General features: G+C 36.6%; 2 protein-coding genes across 4 annotated transcripts; one reads left to right on the plus strand and one right to left on the minus strand.

Annotated features, from left to right (window-relative positions):
* Positions 1-6,954: 6,954 nt before the first annotated feature.
* Positions 6,955-11,984, minus strand: LOC112702606 (probable polyamine oxidase 4). Of its 3 annotated transcripts, XM_025753720.3 has the most exons (10): positions 11,655-11,984; positions 10,145-10,263; positions 9,929-10,017; positions 9,687-9,800; positions 9,378-9,465; positions 9,191-9,276; positions 8,843-8,945; positions 8,658-8,755; positions 7,641-8,070; positions 6,955-7,430 (listed from the first exon to the last, which is right to left on the minus strand). In XM_025753720.3, the coding sequence occupies exons 1-10, from the start codon at positions 11,692-11,694 to the stop codon at positions 7,104-7,106; spliced, it is 1,494 nt and encodes a 497-aa protein (XP_025609505.1). In that variant the 5' UTR covers positions 11,695-11,984; the 3' UTR covers positions 6,955-7,103. The 3 variants fall into 3 exon arrangements, with proteins under 3 accessions (XP_025609505.1, XP_072055307.1, XP_072055306.1); XM_072199206.1 differs by lacking the exon at positions 9,929-10,017 and having other exon boundaries at positions 11,655-11,795; XM_072199205.1 differs by lacking the exons at positions 9,929-10,017; positions 11,655-11,984 and adding an exon at positions 11,501-11,627.
* Positions 11,985-14,222: 2,238 nt separating this feature from the next.
* On the plus strand, positions 14,223-16,312 carry LOC112701185 (protein FAR1-RELATED SEQUENCE 5-like). The gene is made up of 2 exons (XM_025751975.1): positions 14,223-14,254; positions 14,317-16,312. The coding sequence occupies exons 1-2, from the start codon at positions 14,223-14,225 to the stop codon at positions 16,310-16,312; spliced, it is 2,028 nt and encodes a 675-aa protein (XP_025607760.1).
* Positions 16,313-21,664: the final 5,352 nt, after the last annotated feature.

The raw sequence follows: 21,664 nt of genomic DNA on the forward strand, positions 1-21,664 counted from the left end.
TATCCTTTTTTTCTCTGAGTTCATCATAAGGTGTTTATTTTTCACAAAATTTTGTTAGGCTTCAAAAGTAAGTCCTTTGAAATTCGATAAAATTAAATTCACAAAGATATATAGATATATGATACAATCTAGTTCTTTTAACAACTCTTTTTTTGTGTCAATAACTGATTATATCTTAGAATTTTTTATTTAAATTAATTAAATAATTTATTTACTAAAATGTGCAACATATAAAACATTTACGATTTTATACTATTATTACACATTTCGAGTACAAATCATAGAAGATAAATAATTACAGAAATCAAATACTGTATACCAAAAATGCAAAACACCTTTAAAAAATATTCGAAATATATTACATCTATGTATATGTACAGATCTAGGTTGTTATGCACCCAAGTTTAGACCAAACAAAAATTCAACCTAATATACTCGAGATGTGTGTAAAATTATATAGGTTACTCAACATCCAAGATAATTACGTCCGGAAAAAATTAGCTTGAAGCTTCTAAAGTTAATCACAATCCATTCATACCACCACACACTCTCTCTTCTCCTTCACAGATATGACTATAAATTATTTTTTTATGGTTATTTATCCGAATAGGATCATAAGAAACGGTAAGAAGGGAGTGATATTCGAGTGCAGTTCTCCTGTAATATTGCGTACTTGCTTTATCGATTCTCTAGATGCGCCGAAGAATGCCATCTTGAACAACATGAGGGCAATAGGTTCTAAAGAGGTTGGAAAAGTTACCTATAGATTTCTATCAGCGCTGCCAATGGAGGATTCCTTAACAGAATATTTTGGGTCAAAATTGATGCCATGTGAGAGTAATGTTCGACATGCATGCTAGACTAAGGGCTAACGCCACAACATGTGATAGAGTAGTGATATGTTGCGGTTCATGATGTAGGTGGTGGTTGTGGGTCTTTCTCTTTGGTCTCGCAGGTAGCCCTGGTAACGGTGACATAACTCACTATGCCAAACCGCGTGATCGTGAAGAGGAAAGTGGGGAGGATTCGGATCACATTGTTGAAACAATGAAACCGGGTCATCTAATGAGAGTGATTTGCTTGATGAGTATGTGTCGGAGACTTTAACTGGTGGGTTTCTTCCTCCTCCATTTTTGGTTATTCCATAAGTATTAGATGTTCCAAGCAAAAATACTCTTAACTTTGATGTCATACAGCTAGATGATCCTTTCAATTTTGGCGAAGAAAAAGATTATAGCACAGATAGCAACGTGAAATTTTGGGTGGGTCATAAGTTTAGGAGTAGAGATGCTGCTTTGATGGCAGTGAAGAATTACAACATTCGAAAGAATGTTGAATATAGAGTTTTAGAGTCAGATAGGTTGAAATATTATTGTTGATGTAAGTAATTCTCTATTGGGTGTCTATAGAATTTTTGTGGTACACTTTGACAAAATCTGAGCTACTGGTAAATATCATTCTTTACATTTTACAAAATTTACAAGTAGATGTTATTTATGTTATATATTAGGTGATGACTTTTATGAGTGATTTTGTAGGTGCGTAAGTTTGGGGGTCGTACTCCTATTTAGCACCAACCATGTCCCAAGACCGTTATCAATTGGATAACAGACTGATTTGCACAGTGATCTTGCTTATGATACATATTGATCTCTCTGTTTCTATCTTAGTATTATAAAGTGCAGTATAACAAAGTTATTATTTCAAGCCATCATATCAAAAGATGTGGATGACAAAGCAGAAAATGATTGCTCAGGCATGTGGGATGGCCATAAAACTGCTAAAAATCTCTAATGTAACCCCTAATCGACTCACTATATGTGAATAAACCAAGATAATAAACTACATCCTAGAGTATAATGGTACACTCATTTCACGAAAGGTAAAAATAATGCGTCTCGAGCCTCTACCACTCAACAAATATAGAGAGTAAAGAATTATCAAATATAAAATTTTTTAGCTCGATTGCATGTCTGAACCAGCCTCCCTAATATAAAGCAATAAGACGTCTGGTGGTGGGATAAACAAGGTCGCATGATGTGGCAAAAGTATAAGATGTGTCTATAAGAATACATTTGATCAATTTTTATAATTTAATTATATTGCTCATAATAATTAAATTATAACATTATCTAATTATGAATTTTATGTATTTAAATTAATTAAATATTAATTAGGGCAAAGTATGCCTTTTTTTTTCTTCCAATATTTGCAATTTTTTTTTTAAAAATACCCTTAACATTTAGTTTCATTTAATTTTATCTTTTAACATTTTTTTATTTTTGTCAAAATTATCACTAAATGTTACTTTCATATAAAATTTTAGGAACAAAATTAAAAACTTTTAAAGATAATTTTGACGCAAATTAAAAATGTTAGGAATAAAATTGAATGAATCAAAAACATTAGGGACAAAATTAAATCAAATTAAAAATTAGGAGTATTTTAAAAAAAAAATTGTCAACATTAAGGACAAAAAATATACTTTATCCTATTAATTAATTTAAATATAAAAATTACTCTAATTTATACATATAAGCATATAAAAGCATTAATTAATCATATCTTAATGAAATCAACTAATCAAGTAAAAAAAAACTTCATCTAATTTTTAAATAATTAATTAATTATTTTCTAATATTTTTTAATTACTAGTTTTTTAATTAATTAAATCAAATTATCCTAACATATCAACTAATTAATTAAACCAAAATAATCTAAGATATAAATTTTCTAACACATCTTCTAACTAATTAAATCAAAATATCTTAACATTACCACTAAATGAATTAAATTAAAATATCATAACATGTCAACTAATTAATTAAATTAAAAAAATATTAAATATCAAAATTTTAATATATCTTTTAACTAACTAAATCAAAATATTCTAACATGTCAACTAATTAATTAAATTACAATAAGATATAAACAAATCAACCTCAAAATCGAATATCTCGACTACATGTCACGTCGCATTTGCCATATGTTTTTGATACTTGAGAGAATTTAAAAAACTGAATAAGCAAACTTTTTAAATTTACCAAAATATCTTCAAATAAACATTGATCTCAGCTGCACTTTATATATAGATATCAATGTTCTGATCTCGGGTGTTGAGGATAGAAAAGTTTTTCTACCATATTCCGGATTTTTTTGCTTTTATTATATATTTTAAGTGCACCCGAAATATGTTAAAAATCAAATGTTTTTTTATTTTGGATACACAATACTCGAAATTTAGCTTTCTTGTTTTATTAAATTTTTAGTGTTTGTGATGTGATACATTACACTTAAAGATTAATTTTTGCACATTTTAATAAATAAATAATTTAATTAATTTAAATAAAAAAATTCCTTATATCTTATCCTCAACAATCCATGTCATCTAGGTCTTGAAAAGGACAACCCACCATCAAGCTATAGAATCTCAACATCGTATAGATTATATTCTGAAATATTACTTGTTAAAGAATCAAATTTCACTGGGAGATAATGACAAATCTTTTGAGTTTCACCAATTACAACTCAGGGAAATTACCTCCAAGTTAGGTTATATAACAAATGTCACCATCCATTTTATAGCTCTAGTGTAAAGATGAAAGTTGGTAAAGATGTAAAGAGAATTTGTCTCTTGTGCTTAGAAGCGGGACACGTGGGAATTTGGTTTCTGTAACGGAGCAGGTTGTGGGGGGTTGAGATTTGGAGGAGGCTTAGAAGGCTTTGATGTGGTGAGTCTAACCGGTAATTAATGAGAGCTATTGAAAGAGGGTTGGATGGGTGGGTGGGCCATTCTGGCTATGGGCTTTGGTGGAAAAAGGTTTTCGGCCAAGGTCTCCGAAAAAAAAAAGTGTGTTAATGTGAAGAAAGGGAAGTATTGTCTCCACCGGTGTTTGCGGTGCGGTTTGGATTGATTTTGAGTAAAAAACTCATCTGATCCGAATACTAATTTTACTTGCGGTGCAGTTTGAATTGGATGCTTTTTTTTTTTAAAAAATCTTATCCGATCCGATCCAATTTCAAGCGGTTTTGATTGGATTGGATTTGCGGTTTTATAAATTAAAAAAATTAAATACATATAACAAGTTTCAACATCAAATTTTAAATAATCAACAATGACATAAAAAGTTTCAACAATATCTTAAAAAGTCAACAATAACATAACAATATAAATAAAATTATAGGTTAGTTAAAATAAATAAATAACATTTTGAACATAAAATATTTATTAAATAATAATAATACATGAATAATATAAAAATATATAAAAATTGAACAAGTTATAAATATAATTGTAAATATAATAATAAAATAATAATGTTATAGCACATTGTGCGGTTTGAATTGGATTGCATCGGTTATGATTCTATTAAAAAAACAAATTAAATAAAAAATTAATCATAGGTATTAATAAAATCATAAACGTTGGTGTTCATACCCTGGCCAAACACTAAGGTCCAGGTCCAAATCAGATAAAAAAGCCTAACCCCACACAACCGTCCTCCTCAGAAGAGGTCGGATTCGACATAGGCCTCACCTCGAGGAAGTTGGAATCAAAGGTTAGCTGGCAGATAAACACTCGTTCAAATAAATAACTGCCCCTAAAATCTCTCAACCCATTTTTAGGGGCAATATCTCAACTTCTCTAAGATAAAAGGACGGTTATCCTCCTTAAAAAGGTGGAACTACTCCAACGGTGGTTATTGGTCCACCACTATAAATACACTGATACCCCTTAGGTATCTCTAAATTCCAATACTCTCTTAAAACTTGTTTATACCACTTGCTGACTTAGGCATCGGAGTGTCTTTGCAGGTACCACCCCCATTCCTTCATACGCACAAGTCGGACGGCGGCTTCCAGACGTAAATCGAGTCGGAGGCCACCTCCCACAGACGATTGGGCCAACCTCACAAGTCCAGCCCACTAAACTCCGGTTACTCATCATAATAGTTGGATTCCAAAATAATATTAAGAATAAGATTATTAAAAGTATTAGAACAAAAATACGATGTAAAAAAAATCCTAAATTAACATTTTCACGTTAATACTTAAAATTTAAAAAAAATGTAACATATTTGATTAAATACTCTTATATATATAATTTATATTTCTTATTTTTAATATAAAATATATTTTGTTAATTTTTATATGTTATTTTTATTTTAATAAATAAATATTAATTTTATTATAAAATTAATTAATAAGATGATTCAAATATCTAAATTAAAATAATAGGATAACATAAAAAAATTATTTAAGTTGATGTCTACTTTAGTAATTTTTTATTTAAAAGTGATTTTGAGTAGTGTAATCCAAACAATATTTATTTTATTATAATTCATTTTGATATAAAGATGGTCAAATATAAATCACTTCAATATAAATTTACTTTTTACCAAAATCAAATTTACAAAATCAATTTTATATAAACTCTCATTTATAAACTACAATCTAAACACACTTCACCAAAAATTTAGTCCATGTGCATTTATTCTTTCTCTTCTTTTATTTTGGGTCATATAACCTTTTTTTTGTGGTCAAGGGTCATACAACATAAAGTTACTTAATCTTGCAGCCCACTCATATCCAAGGCCTCATATGGAGTCCATCCAACCCAGGCCCAATCCTCGCACATCTAGGTGCTGCACCTTCTATCCAAACGGAGCCAATTTCTTTTCAGCATGAGCTACTCGGCTTCGTGGTTGCTTCACGTTACACTCAGCAAATAATCAGAAGCGGCTCCCGAGACACCTGTCAGCATAAAATAACTCCAAAAAAAATATCTGAATCCTCGCATCTGTACCCTATAATTTCCCTTATAAAATACACACTAAATTTCCTTATAAGCATATGACATTTGATATCTTTATATTTTCTAAAATAACATTGACTAGTGAATGATTCCGTGTACAGAAATAAATAATTTAGACTTAATGATACAATGATTTATAATTGCTTTTTATAAAATTTGAATTAAAGAAAGAATGCTTCATCATAATAATATATGAATGCTTCTACCTTGACCTAAATTTGCGTTCATGAAGATACTTAATCAAAATCTTAGCAAAATTATCTAAACAATGTGTCATAAGTCACCAAAAAATCTTGCAGGATTGGGTGCTGTAAAACGAAAACTTGCCAATGTGCTTTTCATCCTTTACTGAATGTACTATTTCTATACTTAGTAGGAAAAAAAAAATGTAGAATTTACACTAAAAAAATCTGCATTGATGAATGTTATGTTATATAACGCTTTGGCTCATTGTGCCTTTCCACCCTAAAGATACACAGATCATTTTTATTACCATGTTGCCTCAAATATCAAAACACACATATATATATATATATATATATATATATATATATATATATATATATATATATATATATATATAATTTGGTCAGAGAAATTCGTGAATCCTCTATATGATAATTAATTAGGGAAATCAGATCTTGTTATTGACAAATGATGAATAACTGAGAGTCATGAGTAAAATAATACTATAGCTAAGATAGATATGCAGAGTAATTTCGATAATCAAATAATCATATATGAGAAGTAAAGAACAAAAAAAAGTTTGATGTGATCAAATTATTTAAGGCAATTATTTATATACTATAAAATGTCCTGATGTATGAGTCAAAATACACAATGATTATTAAAGTAAGAGTAAAAAAAGTGTGAAAAAGATTATAATTTTACAAGTTACATAGAAAAAGATTATATAGATTATAATTTGATTTCACTTTTAGTAATGAAGCATGCTTCTTGTTGCTGCTAGTTGGGGTATATAGTATTGATTATTGACCAAAAGGTCGTGGATACATGGAAAAAAAATGTATTTATAATGACATATTTCTTTGGCATAGGGTTATTTGACTTTGTATATTTTAATATAATCTTCTTGGCTGAGTTAAAATTGAAGAAGCATGTAGTGACAAACAAACTAATTCAGGGAAATGGAAGAAGTTGATTAAGGAAAATGAGCATTTTGCCTTAAGGTTTTTAAACTACAACAATGTACATCTGATCGATGACTTGTTGACTGGTTCTTTTGAACCAAAAATATTTTCAGTTTTGTCCAAAAGAAGAAAAAGAATCACATCCTTGAGATCTGAAGAGGTATATTAGTAGTTTCAAGCATCTCATGCCTAACAACAGAAACTAGAGGCAGATTATTTTGCACATGGCCTAGTTTCTCTAGAAGGTATCTTTGACAGTTTTCGGCAGCCATCATCCCAGCAGAGTAAGCTCCATGTACAGATCCTTGGTGGTCATCCATGCAAACAGCTTCCCCACCAAAGAACAAATTACCAACTGGCATCCGCAGCCTGTCATACACGTCCTCCGGCTTCCCAACTAAATCATATGTGTAACAGCCGAGAGAGTTTGGATCGGTTCCCCAACGTGATACAAGATACTGAACCTGAAAAGGTTTTAACATAGTACGAATTAAGGTTCCTTAAGTAAGAAGGTAAGATGTAGAGAATAAAGAAATACATTGAGGTTTGGTTACTGGAGAACACAAATTTGTTTGGAGAATACAATACAGAAACAGAAAAGATATCTCTGTCCAAAGAAACACAAATTTTCTGTCATCCCAAAAACTTACAAAAAGATTGAGAGATGAACTTACTGGGTCGGATGCATCAGGAAACATCTTCTTGAGCTGTTGCATTACGAAATTCGCAGCCGACTCATTGGATAGCTTCTCAAGGTCATACGCGAACCTGCCAGCTGCCATATATACAAGAATCGGATGGCCTGTTGCTTTATGTAGATTGAGAAAATAACCACAGGAATAAGAGGTGGGTGCAACAATGCCCAAGAGTTCTACATTAGGCCAAAACACTTTGTCAAATCTTAGGGCAATCTTGTTCTCATTGCCCACACCAAGATCTGCAATTGCAGCAACCTTCCAATCAGGCAGTTTCGGTATAAATTCGATCAAATTGGCCTTTAGGATTCCGACAGGAACTGTTACAATAACGGCGTCCGCTACAAAGTTTGTGCCATTTTCAAGTGTGACCATTATCTTATTGAACCCATTTAATATCTTTGTCACCCTACATGGTGAGGTTTCAAAGAAGGATCAAAACCTTACACCATAAGTCCTAATCACCAGAAGAGGGTAAGATACAGCAGAATAAAGACATGTATTCTCATTACTAACATCAATAAAAAGTAAAATAAATTCAAAGTTCTATGGGTTCAGAGGACAATGCAATAAGATTGATCAAGTTAAACTGGCAAATGATGCCCAAGATAATTCAATGGTATAAATCTTAGCATGATTTTTCATCAACAGTTCTATTGGATTATCTTGGCGCATCTAACTTGAAGCATTTTAAGGCATTGCCGGGTTCAGATTATAAATTGGGTGCCGCCACATCAAAGTTTTAGACTCAAGTTACAGTCAAATGAGTTTGAAAACTGAAATGAATTTTGATCCTAATCTCCGAGTGACAAAATATTTATTTTTTAGCTTTTTTCCCCTCCCATCTTTATATATCCTGGCCTTGGTATCCTCACTGCTTCAAACATGACATAGTGAATTGTAATAATTTCTTCTTCCTTTCTCCTTTCATTTTCTCATAACAAATCAGAAAAACGACCATGCAGCTAAGTCATGCGATAAATTATGCAGGCATGCCTGTGATTCAAGCGTATATCCAGATTTTTTGCAAGAGCTTTAATAACAGGATCATATCCTTCTACCATTAGTCCATGACCACCAGAAAGGACGTGTTCCTATAAGAAAATTGATATAATTACTTGACATGGAAGTTTAAGGGTAATAAGGATCTTGTATCATTCAAGAAATATTGAGGAACTCACCTGATCCCAGGTTTTCAGTGATATCATATCTGCATCAGCAGCAAACCAAGCTTCCATTCTGCATATATACCATTGTAGCACTTCATGGGAAAGTCCTTGCTGCCTGAAAAGAAAACTTTGTCAGCTATAAGGATAGATTGAAAAAACTTCAAGCCTCATTGCTTATACATTACTCTCTTTGTTTCAAAATATATGTCACTTCGGAAATTTGGTACATTCATAACAGAAATGAATCTTGATATAAATTAAATCCAAATGCATTGCATTGTTAATATACCAAACTTTCAAAGTGACAGATACTTTGGAATAAAGAGAGTATCTTCTCTTAACATCTGGTAAATCTCTTACTTTAGTTCTGGATGGCTATTCAGCACAACCGAAATTGCTTGTTGAACTGACATGTCATCAGGATCCTCATCCCTTACTTTTCCTGTCTAGAGATGTCAACAGAAAAGCCTTTAGATTCCCCTTTAAGATGATTGTAATTGCCTTCAGGAATAAAAAGCAGCACAAGCCATAAGCTACTAGATCTTACCTCTTCTAGAATTCTCTTGAAAGTTTCCCCAACGTCCATGACTATTTGCTGGGGAACTTGATGACCATCTGTGTTAAAAAGCATGCAACTGGAAAGGCAAAAAATGGTTACAGCAAAGCAGAAGTAGTAGAAGTGAAAAAAAAAAAAAAAAGAGAAATCAATAATAGAGCTATCAAAGACTTATTATAGTTTGGCAAATTTGCCATAACTATGAAGAATTTAGAAAAAATGCTATTGCTGCATCATAAACCTCCAATTGCAACAATTAAATTGAATTGCAGAACGATAAATAATTATTTTGATTATTACCTTTCCAAATCATGGTCATATAAGATAGAGTCATCACCACTGGTACGATATAACGTAAGCCCTAAACCACGTATCAGCGGAGCCAAGGGATTCTCATTGCAGACACCATGTAGCCTAAAAAATAATCAAGAAACAACTGATCTTTATGCCTGGAAAATAAATGCAAAAATTAAGTTCATCTTTTATCTTCAATACAATGTGTTAGAAACAAAGGCAGTTCCATTGAAGAATTTGAACTCTACCATGATGCTCCCATATCCACAGGACAACCAAAGGAGTAATCAGTATTAATGCGGCCACCAAGCCTATCCCGTGACTCTAGTATAGTAACCTATCCGAATGATTGAGAATAAGACAAAGCAGAAAGCAAGAGAAAATCTTTCTGCTGACCTAATTAAAGAAGATAGAAAGAATAAACAAAGATGAAGTATAATCATAAGTTTGTAAAAATATGGCACCTCAAAAGATGCATCATACAGACTACGCGCGGCGGCAAGCCCTGATATACCGGCACCAATAACAATAACAGAAGGAAGAGGACTGCATTGCCTCTCAATGTGTGAGGCAACAATCTTGCCTGCTCATTAGACACCAAAATCAGAAGGGGAAAAGAAAATCCTCATATATGAAATAGAATAAACTAAATAAACCATAAAAGGAAGAATCTCTCTTTTTACTGAACAAAAATAAATAGGAAAATCATCAACACAAGAATGTTATCCATTATCCAATCCAACTGTGTATGTACAGAAAATATCCTAGAAAGACAGAACTGTGAATTCCATCAGCAAAACAATTAAACAACCGATGGAAACCGAAGAAAGTGCTTCTTAAAGAACAAAGATCCTTGTGTTATATACTCCAGTACAAGAAATGAATTGTTGACAAAACACATTTCATTTCTCTGAATTTTACAAAATGTAAAAATATTGGCCACTTTGGGATAGAGGATGAACTCCTTTGTCAAGTTCCAGGGTCATTCATTCTCAATCATGAATAAACATATTAAAAAATATTCCCCCAAACACTGAGCTCATAAGTTTTTAGAGAAGAAACTATACAGAATATCTTGAAATTAACAATGGCTGAACTGATTAGATAACAATTCGGTACATGAAGATTCTAAATAGATATCAATGCAGAGATGCAACAGTTATCCCATTGGGCTATATATCGGTCTCAGACACAAAACAATTCTTCAAATATTCCAAATCTCAATATTTAATACAAAATGAAGTATGAGATTGACACAGACAGACCAAATGAAAGAAATAGTCATACTAATTAGATAATGGGATCATGTGCTGGGAACTTGGTAGCTATTCCGTGATCTAATTATATTCTCCCTGATTATGGATATGAAAATGGACCACAAGAGAAAACAATATGGACAATATATATATAAAACCCTTCTTTGTCCAAGGTTGTTGATACAAATGACTTGATAAAATTTTACACTGCCAATATATCAGTAAATTTTCTGTTATTGAGCATACTACACTGCATATTAATGTGACAATTTATGGCAGATACAGTGCTCAATCATTTTAGGTGGTGTAGCATGATTAAGATCTTAATTGTTCATAATTGCAATCGTTGACATGAAAATCATCAACAATTAACAACACTAATACATTTGCATAATCGTGGCAAGTACCTCAACATGAAAATTAGAAGTACAAGAAAACAAAAACAAAAAAAATAAAGAAAATTAAACTTTCAAGTTTCAACCAATGAATGAATATGAAGAGCAAAAGTATCACACAAGAGTCAAATCGCACGCAAGCTATTTTGGCTAAAAAAATTTAACTTACCAGCTTCCTACCAACTCTGAAACCTAAGGTTTGCAACAAAAACATTAATTTTTTTAAATGAACAGAAGTTGAAGATAATGAGCTAAGGAAACCGTGAAGAATATTATAACACTTAAAAGTATAAGAAAGAATGGGAAAAAGAAAAATGACTAACCGTCTATGAGATTGGTGGAGAACAATTCCTTAGGGTCCATTAGAGAAATAAAAGGCAAAAAAGAAAAAAGATGAGCGAAGTTGGAAAAGGTAGGTAAATTGGTGAAAAAGGTATGTTGAGATGAAGCAATGGGATGAGAGAAGAGATTCGTGTGTTTGATTGCAAAGAAGAAGAATAATCGGGGAATCGAGCAATGCCTGTATTGTGTTTGTATTTATGCCTCTCTCTCTCTCTCTCTCTTTCCTTCATCAATAGACAGAAACAGAACGCTTTCTCTCTTTCTCTCTCTCTCTCTCTCTCTCTCTCTGCCAATCCAGAGAGACGCAATGCAACGGTACTATGGTGAAATGCGACTAACAAATACCCGCCAAACACTGTCTCCATGGAATAATAATAATAATAACAATAATAATAATAATAATAATAATATAGTTGTAGGATTTTCGAAGGAAAGCCCTTGAAGTCTGAAGATGCAAAAATAAAAACATTTTCTTTTTTTCTAAAAAAAAGGAGTTTGAAATTTTAATGAAATTAAATGTATTAGTTTCTTTTCATTAATATTTCTACAATTTTAATTTTATTCTTAACAAATGCCTATCATTAATTATTAAGCCTAAGAGTGTTTATGGCAAGGCCGGATTTAATTACATTCATACTCGATCCTAAAAGATCAAAAAAATTATTTTTTACTCATACTAAAAGTGACCTAAAATAAATCGGATTAAACTGAATTGATCGAATATAAAATTATTATATACAAATTTATAAATTTTATATAATAAAATAATAAAATTATATTTTTAAAAATTAAATTTAACAAATATTATATTATGTTTATACCAAAGTAAATTATTTTAAAGCAAAAATAATATCATATAGTATAAAAATATCAATTGGAATATAAAAATATAATATGACATTATTAATTTCACTCTAAAATATATATTTTCTTATTATAAACAATAATTTTAGGTTGGGATTGGATGACCCGAAACATGACCCGAAAATAATACTGAATAAAAATGACGAATCTGAACTTGACAAATATGCTTGAGTTTGGACAATCGTCACCCAAAAAGTATTGCTAAAAGGAAGAATCTGACAGCTACTCAATTGGAAGAATTGTTAAAAGGAAGAATCTGACATCTGCTCGATTAGAAGAACAAATATAAAATTGCTCGAGCGAAAGAGATGATATCTGTAAAACTACTCCGACACTCAAGTTAGAAGGGTGTCCATTAAGGGATGTAAGAATTGAAGGTAGAATTATATCTTTTGGAAATGTTGATTACCTCTCTTATATACTTGGATCGTACTTACTATTTTTTTTTTGTCATCCTCTCGCAGATGATCCACTCCTAAATTCGGAAAAAAACTCCATAATTGTTTTTTTTAGAAACATCTAGTATCTATAAATAACGAACACTTAGTTGAGTTGTCGTGTTCGAGTGTCGGACACGATACTTGTCTAACATGTATGTCTGCTATATCCAATAGTATCTTAATAAAAAAATAAAAAATTATTTTCTGCACACACTTAAATACACCTAAATACCATTATATGTTAATACATCTAGCCTTATTTTTAATATATATTTTTAAAATAAATTTAAAAATAATATATATTATTATTTATTAAAATAAAAAATATTTAAAATATTTTATATTATTAAAATAAAATATTAAAAATAATTAAAATATTATTAAAATTTATTTAAAAAATATTTTATATTTTATATATATGTATCTCTATATCTTATAAAATTTGAAAATTTATATGTCAGTATATCTAGTATCGTATTACATCCTATGTCCGTAACCGTGTATTATAGTCAAATACGAATTCTTAATTTCTTAGTGTTCCTGCCACGCGGCCAGCTTATCAGTGGGCCTACTCATTTGAGCACCAGTCCAGAACATTAATAAGATCTTAAAAATAAAATTGCTAAGTTTATTAAAATTGATAAGTTTATTAAAATTGATAAAATATCATGAATGGTTAGTAGCACTAAATTTTCAATATGCACATTGGTATAAATTAGTACGCTGATGGTCCATGAATACCAAGGCGCATCAAAGATGGTGGCTCCAAATATATTCATATATTATAATAAGAGGAATGCTAAGGCCAGCAACTTTTAAAATTTATAGTCATTAAATAGCTATTAATAAAATTTTTAATAGTATGATATTAGTATAAGATTTTATCAGACTTTTCCTTATAATAATACTAATTAATTAAAAAAGTGTTCAATTATTGTAGTAAACTAATATATTTGATTTGTTGCGAAACAAATACTCTGATGTCTTTCTTATTGTATTCATATGTAAGACAAGGGCACGGATTCGGTACACAGGTAGTGTTAGCGCATCCAAACGCCATTTAGGAGTTTAGCGTACCGGTCAGCCAGGGAGAACGACTGAAACCTCCCCAGTCAGCTAACTTCTTCTCCCCCCACCAACTCAGTGTTAACGATTCTGTTTAGGCGGATCGAAGCACACAATCAGCCTCACCACCTCTGACGACCACGGTACCTGATCTGCATTGTCGGTTGGCTTCAACAGTAGATGGCTTCGCCGTCTCCATCAATGGAAAGAAGGTACCCGCTGTATTATGACCCTTCACTTGATTTACAAATATCCCCCTTTTTCTTCGTCATAGGTCTGAAATTGTCTTTGAAGTACATCCCACAATTTTGCGTGTTTCGCTAAATTATCGCGTTGTTGCTGTTTGGCACAGGGTTGCCGGTGATGAAGATACCACTGGGGGCAAAGCAGACCATGGAGTTGGATCGGTTAAGGGCGAAGGCTTTGCAGGGTTGGAATCGTACGAGTACGATTTACAGGAAGATGAAACAGAAAATGACCATCCGGTTGAGGGCGAACGCTCTGCAGGGATGGAGTCGGACGAGAACGACTTTCAGGAAGACGATACAGAACACGACCGTCATGCAGAGGCCGATGTCGACAATGGGGATGCGGTTGAATTGGAAGACGGTTTGGACGGCGCCAGAGGAATGTCTGAGAATTATGCGGAAGAGGAGTTTTACGCCGTTGATTCCGCCGAGTCCATAGGTTGGATTGATTTTTTGAACCTGAGCGCGGAGGATGTTCTCCAGTTTAATTTCGCAGATGTTGACATTGCATTTGAGTTCTATCAGCAATATGCAAAGCACCATGGATTCGGCGCGAGACGTTCCAGAAGCGAAAAACGCGGCGAATTAAGGATACGGCAGGAGTTCGTGTGCCACCGACAAGGGTTCCGATCCCCGAAGTTCTACTCGATGCCTAACCGGCAAAAGAGGCCGAGGGCCGAGACACGGTGTGGATGCCCTGCAAGGATGTTACTCCGCATGGAAGATGAATCAGGACGTTGGCACGTTGCGTTCTTTTCAGACGCGCATAACCACCACGTTCTTGAGTTGCGATTTTCTTCCATGCTCCCGGGCCATCGGAGGATGAGCGAAGCGGACATCCAGCAGATGAACGACATGCGCAAAGGGGGCATTGGCGTCTCCCGAATCCACGGTTTTATGGCGAGCCTGGCCGGCATGTATCATAATGTCCCGTACACAACAAGGGACATGCACAATGTAAATGCGAAGCAACGAAGGGAGGGTGGCCTAGATGCGGAATCGTGCTTGAGGTATCTCCGAGAGTGCAAGGCAAATGATCCAGCACTGTACTACAAGGAAGTCGTTGACGGTGAGGGCGTGTTGCAACACTTGTTTTGGTGTGACGGCACCAGCCAAATTGATTACCAGGTGTTTGGAGACGTGGTTGCGTTTGATGCAACGTACAAGAAAAACGTTTACCTTTCACCTCTCGTAGTATTCTCCGGTGTGAATCACCACAACCAAACGGTTGTCTTTGCCGCTGCACTGGTGGCAGACGAGAAAGAAGAGACCTATGTCTGGCTGCTTCAGCAGTTGCAAACTTCAATGAAAGGGAAGGCTCCCGTGTCCATAATAACCGACGGTGACAGGCAAATGAAGTCTGCGATCGAGCAAGTTTTTCCAGAGGCTCACCATCGACTCTGCGCTTGGCATCTACTCCGAAACGCCACGAGCAACATTGGAAAGCCCAAATTCACCAGGATGTTTAGGGATTGCATGCTCGACGACTACGAGGTCGGAACATTTCAGAGAAAGTGGTTTGAGATGGTTGAGAAATTTGGAGTGGCCGATAAAAGATGGGTACAGGACATGTACGAGAGAAGGCACAGCTGGGCCACAGCACACATACGGGGAAAGTTCTTTGCCGGATTTCGAACAACATCAAGGTGCGAGGGCTTGCACGCTGTGATATCACGGTATGTTAAGTCTCGATACAGCTACACTGAGTTTTTACGTCATTTCCATCGATGCTTGATGTTCGTCCGCGCAAAGGAGGTGGAGGCCGATTTCGAGTGCGCAAAGGGTGACCCTGTTATGACCACCAACCTGAAACAGCTGGAGCGGAGTGCAGCCGACAACTACACTCGTGCGATATTCTATTTGTTTGTTCCCATTCTTGACAGGGCCTGTGTAATGAGGGTGGTTGACTCTGAGACAACGGTTCCTATTTTATTCACACCGTCTCTCGATACGGCACTCCGGGGAAGGAGTGGCGTGTTGTTGCGACGTCTGATACGAGGGAGGTCCGATGCACATGCATGAGAATGGAATGTTTCGGGGTCCCCTGCGAACATATAATTGCGGTGCTTGTTCTTAACAATGTTCATGAGATCCCGAGGTCTCTGATATTACCGAGATGGACCAAGGATGCAAAACTTGTGGCGGTGGAGTCGATGGGCGTGATTTGGGATTCTGTACAACTGACACAACACTGGTGCCTGATGGATTGGTACCGGAAAGTGTGCAAGATTGCATGTCACAGCACCGAAAAGTTCCAGTTTGCAAGAGACATAGCCGTGCTGATGCTGAAGCACTTCGAGAACGAAGATGCAGGGAACAGCAGTTTTCAACAGGAGGGGCCACCTACGGAGGGTGGCAGACCCCCGGCGCGAAATCCACCCAGGCGCAATACAAAGGGTAACGGTGCTCATGGTGGAAAGAAGACCCAGCGATGTCATTTGTGCCGGGAGGTGGGACACAACAGGACGACGTGTCCGGAGCGTCGCACCATGGAACCATCCAGCTCAGTTGCAGAAGACATAGATTCGATGGACACTGACATGGTGGGTTGGTCGCTCTATAGACGATGTAGTTAAGTTTTCTGCTCTGTTAAATGGATCTAATAATCTGTTTTTTACATTGGTGTCAGGTCTATGATAACCTATCCAGCGATCTGTATGCGACCGCGGAGATTCCTTCGTTCGAATGCTCCGATAGTGACACGCATGCCGGGTTTGCTAACAGCGACTTCGCTGGGACCAAGACGTCCGGGCCAGTCATGTCTCTCGCCGATTGAGCAAAGGGGGCCGACAGTCGTCACCACCGTGTGTTGCAACGGCAGGTTGGTCGAACCCTTTGACGTTCTCCGGTAGGTTGTAGCCGTACACCGAGTGTTGTCTGCATGTCAAATAGGTACAGAACCGTCTACATGTCGTCCACGTTAAAACAGTTTTTTGGTATGTTGGGTTTCCGTGGTATGTAAATGTTCTACAGATATCACCGTTTTTAACCGGGATTCAGGATGTGTAGGGTTTAAGTGGTGTCATGCGAATAGCTGCAAATCGACTGTCAAAGCTGATGTATTATTATTCGGTTGTTGTCCACCGTTTTGTTGAACCGGACATGGTAGTTAGGGGCATTTTTACAGCCATTCTATGATCAGTGGATATTTTGTATGTATGGTAAGTAGATATTTTGTATGTAGTTGGTAGTAACGTTCAGTGCATATTCAATCGCGACCTAGAAGTTCTTTGTAAGGGATCGTTGCTTGTGGATGTAATTTAAAACAAACGCTTAAAACAGCTGAAGTTGAGGAGTACTAAATGAAGCACGGCAACAACTTCGAATCAATAAACAACCACGCACACTACTGATTAGCATTCTGAGGGTATTAACGCCTCAGTGGGAAGTTTCAAAATTAAAAAATGCAAAGATACAAAATGCAGGTGAAGTGAATCGAATTACATTCAAGGTTCACAGCTTAAAATAACATTCAAACTTCAAAGGCACAAATTGACATACATTTCTAACATTGGCAGATCAGTCCGTTTGCAATGCTACGTGCACGTTAACGACAGAAATGATAATCGTGTTTATCATCCAAAACATAAGCTAATAAGGGGAAGGTAGAATTGTATTCCTGCGCCCCAATAAGATATAGATTCAAGATACAGATGTATGGACATGCAGGTTGCACCACCGTACTTGACCGAGTTACTTGGATGGGGTTGGGGACGGTGGCTTGGGGTTTAGGGGACCGGAGTTCTCAATATACATGCAGCCAGTATTCTTGCGGCGCATGCCGTTCGAAGACACAAACATGGCCGTGTCTTAGTTGGCATGCAGTTGCTAAGGCAGACCAGCCAATTCCAAAGCATCCGTTCGTCCTCCCGACGTAGTGCGTAAACCGAACGGTCCACGCGCCCCTGTCGTTGGTAATCGTAATTGGGCTATCCTCGCATACTCCCGGCAGAGGGGGGACATTCGGCTGGAAGTGAAGACATTTCTTTGGGTTATATCAATAAAATAGTTGAGTAGAACAATAGGATATGAAATAGTTGCCCTTAAAAACAACTGTCGGCACACTTACGAGAAAACGGTTTGCCAGGCGGTGCATGATTGGAATTACAAAGAACGGATTGGTCGATCTGAACCCATCGGCTATGTGCCTTGACCTGGGGGCCGACGAATCGGTTATACAAGTGGAGTCCGTCCCGGGGCCGGCATGGGCCAAGTAGTTGATTTCCATTGTGTGACCGTTGAAGAACATGACGTTCATTGTGTTCTAAAGGGCGTGGTAACGGAACAGCACAAGCCACTGATCCCTTAGGCCATAGCGTGCCCGGACACCGTCCCATCCTCCATGAAGCACGATCCTCCCATTAGGTTGCATATTCCACCCCACGCGATGACGATGTCCTGTAGGCGTGGTTAGGGTCAGTGGTCGCGGTAGGGACCGGCCATATTCCCGGGAGAACCGTAGCGGGAGCTTCTGTAGTGGATGGTGGAAAAAAAAGGGTTAGAATGTGCCACAGATGGATGGATTGATGATTGCAGGTGGTAAAGGAATTGAAATTGGGTTCTATACCAGTGTATCAGGGTCGTTCACCGGGATTATCGCGAAGAACTGGACTGCATAGTTGCCATGTGCGGGTATTGCCGGAAGACTTCCGTTTCTCAAGTGTCTGGTGGAACGTAAAACAGCATAAAACAAACGAGTTAGCCGAGTGCATACCAATAACCCGCTAGAATGATATTGTTACCTTCCGTAGTTGATCTCGAAGTATGTTGTGTCGTGGATGGCCGCATAGAAAAACTTGGGTTGGTGATACGATAGCAGCATTGAGTCACCGATTCGTAGGTGGTAGTGTTCGTAAAAGGCTCGCCAGCCTCTGGTGAAAACGACTTGATGCGGATGCTCCTCCTCCACAAACCACGAGATGCTCCACGACTGACCGTTTGTTGTGATTACCTCGACGGGGTTGCTCATGTTATCCCGTACAACGTTGGAGAAGGCCACCGGCAATCTCTGCAGGAGCAAAAAACCGATAATGATGTGGGCTTGCATGCGGGCCTTGGGGTTATGTGAGTAGAACAGAAAAAGTGAAAACTTACAATTTGATTCTCCATGTTGGGGATTATGAATCTGAAGAAGCGACAATCAGCGAGCGGCGGCATGGTGATACCTCATGTGCGATTTATTTGATGGTTTTGGGTTCTTTACTGGCGGAAGCTGTTGAGTATCCAACAATGGCTTCCCTTCTTCGAAAAGTATGCGATTCTTTATTTTTTGGGTAACGTACAAACCTGCGCGCGTTAAACAGGCGAAACAACTCCCACCGATTAAAGTTATTTTTTTAATAAATAACTCTTAAACCTGATTAGAGTGGACTTTAATGGGGCATTAATATAGTTGCACTTACCAATGGCAATTACCGGATTTCAAAAAAAAAATGGATAACCACCGAATGAGCACAGTATTTAAATTTAGGCCTAATCTAGTGTTATCATTCATTCCATTGCGTGGGTCAGTGAGTAATAACTTCGTATTGTCAGCCTGGACTTGGTGATGGATGGATGGATTGATGTATTCGAACGACGCAGATAATCACGATATTTTTTTCTTTTTGTATATTTAGCGTTTTTAATTTTTTTTTCCCTGGAAAAAAATTTATTTAAATTGTTTGCACATGCTGGAAGATAACATTTGCTTCTGTGTTGGTGTTGGTCCGGAGAAACCGAGTCGAGTCAAAACCCAGATCCCGTACTCGTCCAACGACCCGACATCAAATAACATAAATGGCCCAACATAAGTATACAATAACAGTAGGGGCTCATAAAAGTAAAAAGAAGTATGGCCCATGATATAAACAGTCCACGAAGACTGTCCGTCAATTGCAGAATGCCGAACAATGTCACATAACATAACCGTTTTCAATGCATCCAAGAACCAAAAAAATTGTGGTGCATGAGTTAACCAAAAAAAAATGTTGTATTCCGCCACTTCAGTCGTTTCTTACTCACGCACTCCCTTCTTGGCGGCCGACTTAGCAAGCAATGCACCACTTTCCTCGTTGCATCTTCCCGTTAGCAGTGTAATTGCCATTTTTATCCTGATCTTCTCTTCGTCCAGCTACAATGGTCAATACCGCGTTTATTAGAGACACACAGTGCGATTGCATTTTACCTGTTTGCATGCGTTTACTTACAATTGGCAACACCGCGTACGTGAACCTGCGTCCCATTGCCATCCACTGCATGACCCAAATGCCAGAGTCTGTACTGCTGCTGTTTTTGGGCACTCCTGGTGCGGACATGATTTCCATACTGGCAAACTCTAGGGCAGCCTTAGAGCGTAAGTTTTTATACCCGTCAGTTGCAACAATTCCATCCAGGGCAGTCAGCTGGCACACATTCAAAAACATAAAACAGATTAGCGTATTCGGATAGGACGATGATCTTACTTATGTTCGTCGCGTACCATGCATTGTATGAGACGTCTCCTTCTTGCTTTTGATTCTTTAGTCGCATTCGTGTCAAATTGATAACTTGCTTGTCCGACAGGTCAACCGCGGCCAAGAACCAGTGCTTGTCATAGTCTTCTTCTACTGCTGGCATATAGACCTGCGATCGATAGAAAAAGCCGAAAACCATCAGAGACTCAAAATTCAATCTGACCATGACCAGAACTTGCGTACAAGAATCTTATTGGTCGGTAGCTTACAATGCGCAGGTCTTCCGTCGGGTGCATGTGTTCTTCCCCGTATCGTTGTGCCAAAATTTCAGGGTGGACGCCCTCCATTACATCGGACTGGTTACTCAGGGAGTATTCAGAGGTTGAAACAAGTCATCGTCATATGTCAACGGTACAAGGTTCATGTAATAACAGATAAGGTTAAATCATAGTTATGCATTAAAATAAAGTACGGAAGTTTGTTTTGGTCGTACCGCAAAATTCGGGTGCAAGCACCACACGGATCGAGGGTGATCTCCATCGGTTTGTCCCTCCGATGCAACCATGATCGTGATCATCTCCATTATCTGCAAGTCAAATCCGACAAAATAAAAAATCGGACTTCAGATGGAAGTAATAAACCCGGGTCAGTGGAAATAAATCCATTAATTGGAAGAGGGTACGATCGATTGCTACGTGCCTTCTGGGTTGGTTGCCGTCCGTCTAATAGGCATCCCATGTCAGAACGAGTTGCATGCTGCGACCCGATGCGTACAACGATCTCCCTGCGGTCAACAAATGGAAGATGTTACACCGTGAGGGCAATTTTAACTGCCTTCCGGCACTAATGACGCCGCACGGCATATTCAGCCGGTGATGTTCAGATACAACACCCATGTTGGGTCAGAGTCATGGTCGTAGACGTAGCTACAGATGTCCAT

This window comes from Arachis hypogaea, chromosome 7 (genome assembly GCF_003086295.3).
Source record: "Arachis hypogaea cultivar Tifrunner chromosome 7, arahy.Tifrunner.gnm2.J5K5, whole genome shotgun sequence".
In the NCBI taxonomy this organism is placed as follows: Eukaryota; Viridiplantae; Streptophyta; class Magnoliopsida; order Fabales; family Fabaceae; genus Arachis; species Arachis hypogaea.

Coding starts and splice junctions, on each gene's coding strand:
- LOC112702606 (XM_025753720.3), bottom strand. CDS start 11,694: ATGGACCCTAAGGAATTGTTCTCCACCAATCTCATAGACG. Junction 9,466..9,686: donor TATGACCATGATTTGGAAAG/GTAATAATCAAA, acceptor TTGCCTTTCCAG/TTGCATGCTTTTTAACACAG. Junction 8,071..8,657: donor GATATACGCTTGAATCACAG/GCATGCCTGCAT, acceptor CTCACCATGTAG/GGTGACAAAGATATTAAATG.
- LOC112701185 (XM_025751975.1), top strand. CDS start 14,223: ATGGCTTCGCCGTCTCCATCAATGGAAAGAAG. Junction 14,255..14,316: donor TCTCCATCAATGGAAAGAAG/GTACCCGCTGTA, acceptor TCTTCGTCATAG/GTCTGAAATTGTCTTTGAAG.